The sequence below is a fragment of the Rhizomucor pusillus genome (genome assembly GCF_041956525.1).
Source record: "Rhizomucor pusillus strain CBS 183.67 unplaced genomic scaffold VTP01scaffold_7, whole genome shotgun sequence".
NCBI lineage: Eukaryota > Fungi > Mucoromycota > Mucoromycetes > Mucorales > Lichtheimiaceae > Rhizomucor > Rhizomucor pusillus.
This window is the reverse complement of record NW_027192149.1, coordinates 692,335-706,474: the sequence shown is the minus strand read 5'-3', so window position 1 is coordinate 706,474 and position 14,140 is coordinate 692,335. Positions and strand designations below refer to the sequence as shown.

The window sequence follows — 14,140 nt, the reverse complement described above, 5'->3', positions numbered from 1 at the left end:
AGCATTTAAAAGGTATCACAAATAGCTCCAGAGCTACTCCAAGAAGCCAAAAAGCTAAGGGCTTCTTTCTGTAGTATCAACGCAAGTACAATATCTTTTCTCTGGCTCTCAGTTGCGTAGCTCATCTTACTACTGTCGTTACGCCACGTTTATGCAGGGGCTTCTTAAAGACCGTGCACGCTTTATTCAGCTTCCTTTTAAGGTAGATGACACTGAACTTCTGCCTAGTACTGTACATAGAGAGAACTTGGACCTGAAAAGTTCTGAGGTGTCTCTGATTGCTCAGTCGGTCACGATGCTGACCTCATGTTGTTCCTTTATGTTGAACATTCTCATAGGATCTAAGCATAACTTTGAATAGATACTAGGTAAATATGAAAAACAATGATTGGTTACGATATAGTGCCTGTCTACTATCATTTGCAAATTATCACGTTCACATCAAGAAAGGTCCGTAGGAATAAGGATACAGCGGAAGGAATTATCTACAAGATTTGAAGGGAAAGGTGCTATTTTTTCTCTTGAGATGCTTCGGCAGCTTCACCGTTGTTAGTCGTTGTTGCTGCTGCTGCCGACGACGAAGGTGAGGACGAAGGAACTGCAGCTGCAGGCTCTGCTTCAGACGACGACGACGACGACGCGGCCGCCGGTTTGGAAGCGGCAGCTTGTTGCCATGCCGGGATGCCAGGTTTAGCGCTACCGGAGCCATTCAGGGCAGCGGTCAGACGGGATGACAGTCCATTTTCGGTTGGACTATCGACAGCTGGAGACTGAGGTCGACGACTGAGCATCAAGGATTTGAGTGATTTGAGCTCATTCTGCAATTCTTCGAGTACGCGATTTTGTGCTTCCTTGTTGCGATCCAGCATCTAATAAAGAATAGACATAAATCAGACAAGGTACCGGAGCAGCGTGCTTCATTGCGTATACTTGCCTTGGGGACCATATCCTTGAGTGCATCTACATCGTTCTTGACATTTTTGAATTCCTCATCTCTTTGCTCGTCTCCTTTCTTCAAATCTTCAAGAACTGCTTCGAGACTCGTTAGAGAGTCTTTGACCTTGTCAGACTGCGCGGATACAGATGACAATGCTTGTTGTGTTTGATCCTTGATTTCCTTCAAAGAATCCTCAACTAATCCCAATGTTAGAGCGAAATATTGAATGTGTTAATTTAATTCTTACCAGCTTGGAATTGTTCGTCAAGAGCCTGCTTGTCCTTTTCCAGCTGTTCTTGTGTGGGCACTTTAAACCAAGGACCAAATACCCGCTAATAATTATTCGATTAGAACTGAGGCCACTGCAGAGTTCACATTGATGTGTACCTTTGCCAGCACCCAAATGCCGTATCCAACGCCTCCAGCTAGCACAGCGCCAATGAAGATATCGCGCCAATCGTATTTGGGACGCGGAGGAATGGGTGGAGTATCTGCTACAACTGCTCCCGGTTGCTGTGAAGGATAAGCTGTAACTGCGGTTTGCGCAGCAGGCGTAGAAGGAGCTTTGCCGCTCACGCGGCTCATAGCTTCTTCAATCTCCTCCGAGTTCATGCCCTTGGACTCAAGAAAGGAGACTTTCTTGGCCAAAGGAGCAGATTGCACCTTGGGATCTGAGAGGAATGACACTGCCGATTTGATCAGGTCTTCGCGCATGAGGAGAGAGAAACACTCGCTGAGGAAGAAACGAACGATGTGGGGTAAATCATATAGTCAGCATATATACTCAATCTTGCTCCGCATGTGAAAATACCAAAAGTCCGATCGTATCCAAAAGTGGGGTATATTACTTATATTGCCCAGCTGCTAACTACGTCCAACTCATCATCGCCGATGAACGGATGATCAATAGATCGAATCATTATATCACCGCAAAGCACACATTCGCTAGCCACTATATCATCGAGTTCCTCCTTGAGCTGCTCGCTTCGGGCAAGTGCATTCCTAGGAGACTCGTGCGCTGCGTCCGCAGCTGCAGCGTCGCCGGGAAGGACAATGCCACGGCTGTTTCCAGTTGCTGAAGAGCGACTTGCACCGCTGCCACCAGGTACTGGGCTAGAAATTCCTCGAGATGTATTAAGTTCTCGCGACAACTCTTGAAGATTCGCGAGTCGACGTATTTGTCGCGTTGGAAGATACTTCGTCGTCTAATAATTTGGTATTTAGAATATAATCGCCTTACAAAAGCTATGCACTTCAGCTTTTACTTACTCTGTTTATAAGACAGTCACCGTGGAAAGCATGCTGACAGGGAAAAATGTAGAATTGCCGGGTTAACAATGGGTAATTGCAAATGTAGCACTTTTCCACTGCATTGATAACGGCGAATCTGGATTCAAAAGAGCGATTAGCTGTTGTATCTTTGTTAATCGTTCAGAATGCATACCTGCTCTTCAATTCCCGTATATCTAAGCGAATGCTGTCAGCACTCCTGGTCGCTTCATCCATCTCCGTCTTGAGCTCTTCGATGTGGATATTGTATTCTTCGAGCGCAGCGCAGATTTCATCCTTCAAAGGAAACCAAAAATTTGTTAGTATAGGATATAGCTGCAGCGGCATCGTTCTTGAGTACTCACCTTAAAGTCGTCAATTAAAACAAAATCAGGGAAGAAAGGTAATATATCTTCAATTTTCAATAGATCGCTCTGTCTCAGATACTCCATAGCGCTGTAATAATAGTGCTCACAAATTAATTTCCAGACTACACTTTCAATATAATTGAGGACTTACGTCTTAATATCCTTATTTTCTTTCACGACGTGACTAGCAATACTGAGCCAAAGTTTCTTTCGCAAAGCATCGTCGTCTTCAGGTTTATCTGCATTGATACGTGCGAGTTCCAAATCATGATGCTAAGTACCGCGTCAGCAAGTGGATCTATAGTGGTAATTTTTCATTGGCGAGAACCAACCTTCAGTGCCAGATTCACTGCCTCTTCATATAGACCCATTTGGCTGTATATATGCACGCAACTCTGAGTTCTCTGATTCTGACTGCACAAGCGAAGAGCATAATCCAAGTTGTAGTGCATTTCGCGACCCTTTCAAATGTTCGTTAGTTTCACGTAGACGCAGGCAACTAGTAGTTTCCTTGACATACTTCATTTTTGAGAAAGGTCAATAATGCAGTCTCGTCTGTGGTGGGTTCAGTGGCATACAAAGTGAGCAACAGGTTGTGAATAGCTGGATCTGTGTTGCCCAGTGATGTCACAATGTAAGAAAGGTATCGGATAGCTTGGTTCTGTCAAAGCAGTTAGCAGCCTGTTAGCTGTTTAATATGTTCCGATCAACCGTACCTGAGTCATTTCTTTTCCCGTGCGTGAATGATCGTAACGAAGTAAGGCAGGAATAAGCTGGCGAGGGTTCAAGTTTGGTTGCCGCATCCAAACATTCACAGTCTCGTACGGTGCGTTCTCCATGAGAATTGGCGAATATTTGTAAAAAACATCCGGTTTCGCCTGGTTAAAAAGATATGAGGCGGCCTATGTAGATCTCTAAAGTTTCCTTGGCGTTTATATACCTGTTTGCTCAGTACTTCCAATGCTTTGCTCCAGTTCTTTTCAACCACCCAATGGCTAATCACACGCTCGTGATCGCCAATAATGGTTGCATAGTATAAGAGCTCTTCGTTTCGACCGTGACTAGCCATAAGTTTATATGTAGTCGCTTTGTGTAGAATATTGTGATATGTATCTAGGAATGTCTTGAATTCATCCCGGATTTCACTTTCTAATTCCTCATAGTATGCAGCCGGATTGTGAGCTACTGTGCCGTTGGTAGCAGAATCTTGGACAATGCCAACGGGAGCGCAATGCGCGGAAGATATCATATCTTCCAAATCGTTCAGTTTGGATAAATATAATTCTGTGAGCCACGTCGCAACAATCGTCTTTTGTGTTAGATCCTAAAGGGCAGATGAGTCGCCGTTTCTCAACGTGATTGGATTTCCTTCTTACCTTTTTTCTGAATCGTTCCAATTTGCTTATAAGGTAAACGCGCAGTGCATCCCGTTCGTCCTTCTCCACAAACTTCAATGACACTTCTTCAAAAGGTACAGTGCTTTCTGCAAAATATTTGGCACTCATTTGGTATCTTCGCTGATCGAAATAGTCTCTGGCTCGAGCAGTGTACACCTTGTCCTTTTGCGCTGGATCTTTGCAGTACTGCAGCGCGGTGTCGTATTGTCCTTTCTCAAGGTACAGCTTCCATACGTCTCTTTCTTCGTTCTTGATTACCAGTTCGTAGATAGACTGGTTGGTAAATATCCAAAAAGTCTTCTTAATATCGTCCACAGCCATGCTGATGATCGTTTCGTCCTTTTGCTACGATGTTTCTTGTTAGCATATATATCTCTCAAAATTGTCATTGATCAGACATACTATCGGGATCATCTCTTCATAAACAATTTGGTCATTGAGTTGGCAGATCGCTCGGATGCGATCCTTGTAAAGCAAAAGAAAGTGGAATTCTGTAAGCGCTAACGAGATGGGCGTTTCCGTTACTACTTTTCCAAGGCCATCTTCAGGGGAAACGGCAGGATATCTGTATAAAAAAGCGCAACTTATAAATGAAAAGTCTCGATCAGATACCGTTAGTTTACGTACTGTAATAGTTGTACACTGTCAATAACGCTATCGCCGACTTCTTGCGATCCAAATACTAGATCACCGTGGTAGATTCCAGGACCTATTTCGAAAACACGTTAAATATACCGGACTACAACATATATCAAATCATTGTACCATTCCTTACCTGTCAACCAAGCAAAAGACTGGGCAACACCTTGTTGTTGCAATTCATGGAATTTACTGAAAAAATGTAGTTCACTGAATGGAAGATCTCCTGGGAGTTCTTGGAAACCTGAAGTAATAATTGGCCGATGAGCATTCTGGTTGCTTGAATACAGATAGCGGGATTGTACCTGGATTAACATCATACTTGGAGAACAATCCTTCGAACATTGCCCTCTCGCCACGATCTTCTGCGTCATTATATCCAGGTGACTGCCTCGTACCGTTAACACTGGACGGACCGACGTATCCAACAAACTGGTATATCCGCGTGGGTGTGGTAGCCATTACAAAATATTTGCGGCTATTAACGGGAAATTGCTCGAAATGCAAGCCTGTAATAGGCATTGTGCTTTCGTGGATAGAGTATACTTGTTTGAAATACTTTTCCTCGCGTCGAAAGAAATCGTCTGTTGGTTCGAGGCATGTTTCGTAGATAAGACCATTACGTGTACCGATCAATATTTCGCGTGTAGAAGGATCCGTCAATGTTGCTTGCTTGTTCCATGCAACCGAAGATATCGTGATACCCTGCCGTTGCATGCTCCGTTACTGCGCTGTATCGGGCAACAGTGTCTGATCACGTTGCGGTTTACTTGCCTTCAATTTCGATAGCTGTTTTGTGCGTCTCCATTTCTCGTACAGATAAAAATTCTCGCCATGGTCGGTCGTTAGTAGCAAATGCCGTCCGGTCGGATCGAAGAAGATCTTTGTAACCTTGCCGTCGCTTGGTTTACGTGTTACCTCAATATCTTTGTAAATTCAAAACCGCTTTTTTGTGAGAAAATAAACACGATCTACACAGCAATTATGATGTACGATCGCTTTACCTTCAACTTCAAGGGGGTTATCCAGGTCGATGCGTAGCACACGTGAACTCTCCAGAGCCATCACAAGTATATTGTTAGATACTGCCAGGTCGACAAGGTCGGCGGGAAGTTGGAACTGAACATAGTCCAAGGCAAATATAGGCTGCTCAGCTTGTCCAAATCCTGAAGATATAGACACATATCCGGTTTCCAGCTGAAATGAAACTGTCAGCACTCGGTTGTGCAGTTTCTCCTTACGTGTCAGGCGAACGGCGGTCTACGTACCCGAACATTCTCGGCTCCATCGAAGCCAGCGCTGTACCCATTCGTGCCCGCGTAGGAGTGGTCGAAGCTGACGCCTGGGAGACCGACTGCAGCGTCAACGGCCTCATTGAAATCGTCAATGAGAGACATGTGTTGCTTAAAGAATATACAGAACGTCCGCTGCAGGCAATCCGGTAATCCCGACCCGACGTTTCTTGCTGGACAGTTGATGAATTTACCAAATAATTTTGCACACAAACCTCTCATTCTTTTTAGCTAGTATGCAGCATATAATATCTAGAAAAAGTAAAGCATTGTATGGACAGTGAAATAGAGAGGACTGTAGATGATTATGAGCAAAAGCAATCAATGAACTGACCCGGATGAACTATACCGGTGCTATTGCTGCGACAAATAACAACGCATATTCCACGCTGTCAATGCAAGGAGCTCTGAGGATAGGCTATTCTTTAACAGCAAGCAGGTATTTTAAGTGCATGTCACCATTTAGCTTTGAAACGAATCGTCAAATAAGGGAAGCCGGACATGAAATTTCATGTTTGAATCCAGGAAGTTTGCCGAACAATCTACGTCTCGATTGATACATGAAAACAAGAGTTTAATGTATTTATTGCAAGAGCCAGTGAAGTACAGATGCACTTTGCTAAGCGAATTTGTAACGGAGGAGGACATAGTAATAGATGTGCATAAAAATATCTAGGACGACGTAGGAGGTCTCGTACACTCGATCGCTGTAGACTCTCCTCCTACTTGCCAGCACTGGAAACCGTGGCTTCTCATAAAGTTACTGATTTGTTCTCGATTGAGCCGTGCGGTGGTCGCTCGAATCTCGCCGCTGGGCAAATGAGCGCACAGTAAACCCATGTCATGATTATTGTCGTCTACTGTAAATCGCTGCGTGGTATCGTAGGTATCCAAGAACTGCTGTAAGCGTTCATAGCTTTCAGCTGGAGACATTTCGTACGGTGAAGTCAGCGTACAAGTCGTTGTTGGATTGATTATACCGGGCATAATAGCACAAAAGTGTATGGTACGATCCGCAGCAGTGATACTCCAAAATCTCGGTCGGATTTCTTGCACTAAAAATGTCATGCCGACGAATTCAGATCTAGCAGCAAAGCTTTTCTGTCCTTTTTCATTTCCTTTCTGGATTCGCCAAAATGAAGATACTGCAGTATCGAGCATTGCCTCTCCTGCTTGTATTCCTTTCTATGCAAAGCAAATGCAGCGGATGGCGATATTTTTTGAGACGGTCAGCAGTAGACAAGGAGATTGTCGTTCCTGATATGGAGACTGGGAAGCGTGACACCAGGATTGCATCGATTCAAGGTAGCATACGCATGGAATGCAGCCTTCTATGTGTGATAACAATCGGACATGTCCTAGATCGATTACAGGACATGTTCGAAATATCTTTCAAGGACGAAGCCATTGTCGACCGCGGCTTGCGTAAGCAAAATCCCAATGATTTGACATAAAAAAAGGTAGTCAATTCATTCTCAATGGGCTTTCACAGAAACACTGCAAGCATTGCAGAGCAAAAATGATTATTGCTTCAAGGCTGCTACCAAGTCGCTAGAAAAAGGGTGCCAATCCTTGACTATCAAGCAAGAGAAAAAGATCCAATGTAAGCAGTATATTTCGTACATAACATCTATCCTAGATACATATTCAACGAGAAACAAACGACTTATATACTTGACTGTAGATGCTTTGCAGCTTACTCTGTGTGAGCTTGCTACTGCCAGCATCCCTATCCCTTTGATCTGCCGAGAGGCCGCACAGGGTGGCGACGTAGATGCGGAAGACTGCATCAGGTACGAAATTTCATCTATTTGAGACAAACGGCTTCTAACTACATACATAAACATATACTAGTCGGCTTGCAAATATTCCTCAGACATGGACGTCTTACAGTGGTGAGCTCAATATGCATCTTTCTTACATTGTATGTATACTATTTTAACATCGCAACCGTTGCATGCAGGTTACTTTCGAGACGCAGAGTTGATGTGCCAGGCATTGCGATACCGTTTGGACCGAGGTATGCAAAAATACCTTCCACTCTAGTTTATTTCTGTTCTGCTTGCTTAGAACGATCTATCACATTGATCACAGAGCTTCTTGAGCAACTGCATCGCAATATATCCGTTCACCAGCTTCGCCATTTTCAATTGCTACGTGAGCAACAAAGGAGCTTGATGGAATGGCGTCGCGAAGAAATAAGTACCTTGGAGGCTATACGGCAATCTCAATCCGACCTTTGGATTCTGTTCGAGAATCACGTCAACGATGCACAGACACGCACCACTCGAGAGATCTTTAACTTGATGGACATGGTGGTGTCGATACAGCAAGCTGCTGAGACTGTTCTCGAAACACAGGAGCAGCTGCAACAAGATATTGTCGATTGGAGCAAGGAACAGTTAGATGATCTCGGTGTATATTTTAAAGAATCAACAAGAGAGGCATGTTGAAGGGTTACCGACCGGGTGCTTTTGTTACCTTTCTGACCTTATAAGAAAACCAGGTATTTGAAGAAGCCAGTTTACAGCTACAGATGTTACAAGAAGGGATTCGAGAGTCATATTTCACGCAAAGAAGGACATTGGATGATCTGCTGCACATGCAAGTTAGTCATATGCATATTGAATTTGTTGAAATATCTCTCATTCTCTGGCGCTAATGGAATTCAGATAATCCAAACCAATGTTACTGGAGATTTGACAAAGCTATCTTTTCAAGTGAAAGACTCAATGCATCAAATGCTAAATGAGACAGTGTTGCTTGTGGATGTTCTTAAATATCATATCGGTGATGTCCGTGCGCAACTCAACGGTTTGTCAGATGCCATTCAGCGAGCATCCTCCATATTCAGTAAGATTGGAACTTGATTTCATCCTTGGCTTTACATCTGTTAACCTTGTATGTAAATGTGCGTAGATCATCTTGGAGGCTCGATGATCACACTTATTGGAGTGTTAGCAATGATAATGATAGTCATTCATCCGGTGTACTCTATACTGCGTATTATCTTTCGGCAGCACCTGCACTTGAGTCAAAGCTCGATCAAGCTATCGGTCCTAGGTAGTAGTCAAGAACTTGTTTATTTCCTTTGTCCCAGTATGTTTATGTACCATCTTACAGTGTCCTTTGCCATCCTGGCTGCTGTAAAATATGCGAGTCATTTGCATATGCTATTGTGGAGTCGAGAGCTACGAGGGCAAGAGTTCCCAGTTCCTGAGGTGCATATAAAATCTCGCTTGCTTTCCTTGTGTGTATGGTTATCTATTCCAGTATGTCAACCCACAGTGCAAGGATGATATATTGTACAGATTAACAGAGTACTTGCATAAGACTATATTAGTTGTCGGTGTAGTTATTCAAGCTATTCTTAAGAGAAGAGGGAGAAGGATAGATCAATCCATAGCAGCAACCTTAGAAGGTGCATATCAAAAGACAGCCCAGGAGCATCATCGCGGTCTCCAAGACAGAATTATCACGATTGATCCTATTAAGCATCGATTAAGGTTAGATATTCCATTTTTTCAACTCGTGTATAGAATACTGAACATTGCTTGCTCTAGCAACGTCAAGGACGAAGGCCGGAAAGGGGATGATGAATTTGTAAAAAGATTGCAAATCCTGTACGACATACTGCTTTGAATGCGGAGTTTATCTTCATCTTTTCTGCTGCTTTGCATCCCACAATTTTTTTCTTTCCTCGATCGTTTCCAAAGTAATTTGAGATCATGCCCGAGATCAAAACCCAGCCTTCCATTGACATTGAGGCATTGTCAAAGAAGAAGCCCGAGGAAACCAAGTTCTCGGAGCTGGTAAGTTGGCAATCGGCAGATCGGTAGACTGGAATAATAGTCTCTAACGGAATTGTTCCTGCACATTTTTTACATGTTTCAGGGTGTCTTGCCACAATTATGCGACGCTTGCGAGAAGCTTAATTTCAAACACCCAACACAGATCCAGCTGGAATCCATTCCTTGGGCACTCGAAGGTCGTGATATTATTGGTCTGGCTCAGACGGGTTCCGGTAAAACAGCGGCTTTTGCAATTCCCATTATCCAAAAGCTCTGGGATAACCCGCAACCTTTCTTTGCCTGTGTCATGGCACCTACAAGGTAAATAATTTGTTTGAATCCTTTGCATATGCCTTGTTTACTGAATGCATGTCATGTTCAGAGAATTGGCGTACCAAATTGCCGAAACTTTCGAAAAACTAGGCTCAGACATTGGTGTGCGTTGCGCTGTAATTGTCGGTGGTATGGAGATGATGGCTCAATCTATTGCACTGTCCAAGAACCCGCACATCATTGTCTGCACACCCGGTCGCTTGCAGGACCATTTGGAGAACACGAAGGGATTCAATCTGCGCAACCTCAAATACCTCGTAATGGATGAAGCCGATCGATTGTTGGATATGGATTTTGGACCAAAGATCGACCAGATCCTTCGAGTTATTCCACGCGAACGAAACACTTTTCTCTTCTCTGCCACGATGACGACTAAAGTACAAAAGTTGCAGCGTGCCAGTTTATCAAAACCTGTCAAGATCGAAGTCGCCACAAAGTAAGCATTTAGATATTTAAATGCAGTCTGTCTTTGAGAAATTTGCTAACATTGTGAAAAGGTATTCAACTGTCAAGACATTATTGCAATACTATCTCTTCTTCCCTCTCAAACACAAAGAATGTTATATGGCATATTTGCTCAACGAGTTTGCTGGCAACTCGGTCATTGTTTTTACTCGTACTTGCAACGATACACAGCGGTTGGCAATTATGCTTCGAAACCTCGGTTTGCAAGCGATCCCGCTTCACGGTCAAATGGAACAAGCAAAACGTTTGGGTGCCTTGGAAAAGTTCAAGCAAGGCAAGCGAAATATCCTGGTTGCCACAGATGTAGCCAGCAGGTATGCACGAATAAGAGCAGCGGACTTTGTCAGATCATGCTGACCACATTTCGTTGAACAGAGGTTTGGATATCCCTCACGTCGATGTTGTATTGAACTACGATGTGCCGTTATCTTCGAAAGATTATATCCACCGCGTCGGTCGTACCGCTCGTGCCGGTAGAGCGGGCAAATCAGTCACCTTTGTCACGCAATACGATGTCGAACTTATCCAGCGTATTGAAAAGGACTTGGGTCGCCAGTTGGATCTATTCCCTGTAGATAAGGATGAGGTTCTGAAACTGCAGGAACGTGTCAGCGAAGCTGGCCGGATAGCCACGCTAGAGATGAAGGAACGAGGAGGATTCAAGGGCTCCAAGCGAGGCCGATCACGCGGTAACGATGACGACGATGAAGATCGAGAGGAGAAAGTGTCTAGAAAGAACTACGGAAAGAAGCAACGACGATAAAAAAAAATCATTAGTACATATGGAAATGTCCTGCATTAATCATCACTGCATCAATAAATTATCATAATGTACACTGTATTTAGATTGGCGTGGGAAATATCTCGCTGCTCTTGCTTTTTTCCTTCTGTGAACGATCATGTTGCGATCGTTACGTACCCTTCGTACACTGCAGCGTCCAGTTTACACACAGGCATGTGTCAAGTACTAAGTTATTACGAGTTTGCTCCCTACTTTGCGAACTAAAGATGCTTTCCAGTTTGCCCGTCGGTACTCTACACCTAGCAATGACTTTGTAAAGATTGTCGAGGTCGGTCCACGCGACGGTCTGCAGAATGAAAAGCAAGTTATCCCTACCCCTGTCAAGATTGAGCTGATCGAACGGCTCGCCAACGCCGGTCTGCCTGTCGTTGAAGTAACAAGTTTTGTTAGCCCCAAATGGGTACCGCAGGTAAATAATAATATGCAGAAAATCCCTAGGCTTAAGATGTTAAAAAAGACAAAAACCTAGATGGGCGATAACCACCAAGTCTTTACGAGTATCAAGAAGAATCCAGGCGTTTCGTATCCTGTGCTGACACCCAATGTCCGTGGTGTGGAGAATGCCGTCAAGGCCGGTGCAAAGGAGGTTGCGATGTTTGCCGCAGTCACAGAGACATTCAACCAAAAGAACACAAACTGCTCGACAGCCGAAGCCATGCAGCGTCTGACCCAGGTAACCAAGGCTGCACTGGATCAGGGTCTTAAAGTTCGAGGGTGAGTTTTCTTATCATTACATTGTTAAAATGATTTAATAATTATTGGACTTGAAACAGATACGTCTCTTGTGTCCTCGGATGTCCTTACGAAGGCGAGGTGGCGCCCGAGAAAGTGGCAGAGATGGCAAAGCAGATGCAGGAAGCCGGTTGCTATGAAATCAGTTTGGGAGATACCATCGGTGTAGGCACAGCTGGGTCGATGGCACGCATGCTGGAGCATGTTCTCAAAGTAGTGCCTGTCGAGATGGTCGCTGTCCACTGTCACGATACCTACGGCCAGGCACTGGCTAACATATTGAAGGCATTGGAGGTAGATTTATCTTTGGATACCCTGGTGCACGTAAGCTAATATTCATCATGGTCATCGTAGTACGGAGTCCGCATCGTAGACAGTTCGGTGGCAGGTCTCGGTAAGATGCGTGGCGCCGGTAGTGTGATGTCTTGAGATATAGATATTGATAATCTTCATTTAGGCGGATGTCCGTATGCACCCGGTGCTAAGGGCAATGTGGCAACCGAGGATGTTGTTTACATGCTGAATGGCTTGGGACTAAAGACAAACATTAACTTGGAGCAGCTAATTGAAACCGGTCGATGGATTTCAGAACAATTGGGCCGTGAAACCAACTCTAGAGCTGCAGCTGCACTCATAGTAGCTAAAGCACGCAAAGAAGCTGCCAAAGCTGCTAAATTGTAAAGCAAGATAAAAAGATAAGCATTTTCAATTAAAATCGAAGTTACAAATTATGTGTTGAGTTATGTATTATTAAAAGAGTCAGAGACAGGGACAGAGACAGAGACAGAGAGAGGAGATACTTTAGATTAACAAGTAAGATGTAGTAGAGTGGACAAAACAACAGCACACAACAAGGTTTAGAATAAACAAAGAAAGACAGAGAGAGGAGACTTGAGAAAAGAAACACAAAGGACCATCAAAATAGAGATGTAGTAGTAGATAGGAAAAATTAATCATCCTTGTACTCCAAGACGGTGCCAAACACATAGTCCCACATCTTTGAGGTGATGCCGTAACCGGACTCAAAGTTCTTGTAGTGGTGAGCAATGTGGTACTTTTTCATCTCGCTAAAGTGGAACTTCAAGACCTTTGCGTGATGCAAGTAGTAATGGATGCAGTCGTAGAGAACGTAGCCGAAGAAACCGCCGGCAATAATGGCGTGAGCAATGATGGGAGGGAATAAGAGATGGCCCAATCTCGTTAAGGGATAGGAAATGAACACATTGAGAGCTGGTGGCATCACAAGCCGCAATCTGATAAAAAATCCCCCGTATGAGTATCTCCACCCCAAATCGATAAGGGCATTCCTGAAAATTTACCTGTCCATGGGCAAATAATGATGAAAACCATGCAGAGTGAAATGAAGAGTGAAGGCCAGTTGGTGGTCTGGAAGCCACTGGTCAACGTGGAAAAGGAATCGGTGCAAACCATACTCCAGCAGGGTCCAAATGAGGATGCCGAGACCGAAACACACGGCTGTGGCCACCGGAAGGCCGTAATCAAGCGAGAGCTTGGTCTGGTAGGCTACAACAGGTAGCCAGATGATCGGTACAACGTACCACGCCGTCTTGCTCAAAGGTTCCAAAAGCGGATGACCAAAGAACGGAGCAGGGTAAGGAAGATACCGAGGTTTGTGAACTTGCTCCAGGTAAAACTCCTTTGTAAAGTTGGCTCTTAGCATCTGTGGAATAAGCGGTTTTCGCAGGTCCAAAAATTGATTCTTTTTGACGTCTAGCGCAAGATCGGTGACATTGGGTTGGAAATCTTCCTTGCTATAGTCGATCTCTTCTTCCTGCTCCTCTACTTGCTGCTGCTCATCTTGCTTCTTTGCCGTCTGGTCCTGAGCAACCTGGCCAATGTAAAAATCTTCAAAGATGTCATAGATGGCATCTGAGTGCGGGTGGTAGTTGACATCGTGGAGAACGTCAGACACATCTTTGCCGGCGAAGTTGAGGATCAAGTCTTCACCGCCGGGATGATCCCGGAGGAATTCCGTAACATCGTAGACTTTGCCTTTGTAGACGACCCAGCAAGAGTCGACGTTGTTGTGCTTCTCGACTTCTGCCGGGGTATACAGCTTGACGGCCATGACAAGAGAAGGGAAGGAAAAAAAAG

At 44.3% G+C, this 14,140-nt stretch overlaps 7 protein-coding genes across 7 annotated transcripts; 3 read left to right on the top strand and 4 right to left on the bottom strand.

Moving 5' to 3' along the window:
* Positions 1–509: 509 nt before the first annotated feature.
* VTP01DRAFT_9751 (uncharacterized protein) lies at positions 510–1,651 on the bottom strand (the record flags this gene model as incomplete). Its single annotated transcript, XM_069389011.1, has 4 exons — positions 510–869; positions 935–1,134; positions 1,185–1,269; positions 1,325–1,651. The coding sequence occupies 4 exons, from the start codon at positions 1,649–1,651 to the stop codon at positions 510–512; spliced, it is 972 nt and encodes a 323-aa protein (XP_069240170.1).
* Positions 1,652–1,785: 134 nt separating this feature from the next.
* Positions 1,786–6,124, bottom strand: VTP01DRAFT_9750 (uncharacterized protein; the record flags this gene model as incomplete). The annotated part of the gene is made up of 17 exons (XM_069389010.1): positions 1,786–2,142; positions 2,207–2,324; positions 2,382–2,503; positions 2,572–2,662; positions 2,726–2,847; positions 2,907–3,035; positions 3,095–3,235; positions 3,291–3,452; positions 3,515–3,898; positions 3,951–4,316; positions 4,374–4,536; positions 4,599–4,680; positions 4,747–4,854; positions 4,916–5,315; positions 5,385–5,536; positions 5,615–5,807; positions 5,879–6,124. The coding sequence occupies 17 exons, from the start codon at positions 6,122–6,124 to the stop codon at positions 1,786–1,788; spliced, it is 3,336 nt and encodes a 1,111-aa protein (XP_069240169.1).
* A 450-nt stretch (positions 6,125–6,574) lies between these two features.
* Positions 6,575–6,970, bottom strand: VTP01DRAFT_9749 (uncharacterized protein; the record flags this gene model as incomplete). Its single annotated transcript, XM_069389008.1, has 1 exon — positions 6,575–6,970. One exon carries the CDS (start codon positions 6,968–6,970, stop codon positions 6,575–6,577), a length of 396 nt encoding a protein of 131 aa, XP_069240168.1.
* Positions 6,971–7,038: 68 nt separating this feature from the next.
* Positions 7,039–9,544, top strand: VTP01DRAFT_9748 (uncharacterized protein; the record flags this gene model as incomplete). The annotated part of the gene is made up of 13 exons (XM_069389007.1): positions 7,039–7,207; positions 7,265–7,327; positions 7,395–7,505; positions 7,587–7,695; positions 7,757–7,797; positions 7,866–7,922; positions 7,973–8,346; positions 8,409–8,510; positions 8,575–8,755; positions 8,822–8,965; positions 9,026–9,123; positions 9,191–9,408; positions 9,466–9,544. The coding sequence occupies 13 exons, from the start codon at positions 7,039–7,041 to the stop codon at positions 9,542–9,544; spliced, it is 1,746 nt and encodes a 581-aa protein (XP_069240167.1).
* Positions 9,545–9,630: 86 nt separating this feature from the next.
* On the top strand, positions 9,631–11,254 carry VTP01DRAFT_9747 (uncharacterized protein; the record flags this gene model as incomplete). The annotated part of the gene is made up of 5 exons (XM_069389006.1): positions 9,631–9,714; positions 9,797–10,014; positions 10,076–10,462; positions 10,524–10,805; positions 10,867–11,254. The coding sequence occupies 5 exons, from the start codon at positions 9,631–9,633 to the stop codon at positions 11,252–11,254; spliced, it is 1,359 nt and encodes a 452-aa protein (XP_069240166.1).
* A 136-nt stretch (positions 11,255–11,390) lies between these two features.
* VTP01DRAFT_9746 (uncharacterized protein) lies at positions 11,391–12,706 on the top strand (the record flags this gene model as incomplete). The annotated part of the gene is made up of 6 exons (XM_069389005.1): positions 11,391–11,444; positions 11,511–11,702; positions 11,763–12,007; positions 12,067–12,319; positions 12,380–12,419; positions 12,483–12,706. The coding sequence occupies 6 exons, from the start codon at positions 11,391–11,393 to the stop codon at positions 12,704–12,706; spliced, it is 1,008 nt and encodes a 335-aa protein (XP_069240165.1).
* A 268-nt stretch (positions 12,707–12,974) lies between these two features.
* VTP01DRAFT_9745 (uncharacterized protein) lies at positions 12,975–14,114 on the bottom strand (the record flags this gene model as incomplete). The annotated part of the gene is made up of 2 exons (XM_069389004.1): positions 12,975–13,278; positions 13,345–14,114. 2 exons carry the CDS (start codon positions 14,112–14,114, stop codon positions 12,975–12,977), a joined length of 1,074 nt encoding a protein of 357 aa, XP_069240164.1.
* Between the last annotated feature and the right edge of the window lie 26 nt (positions 14,115–14,140).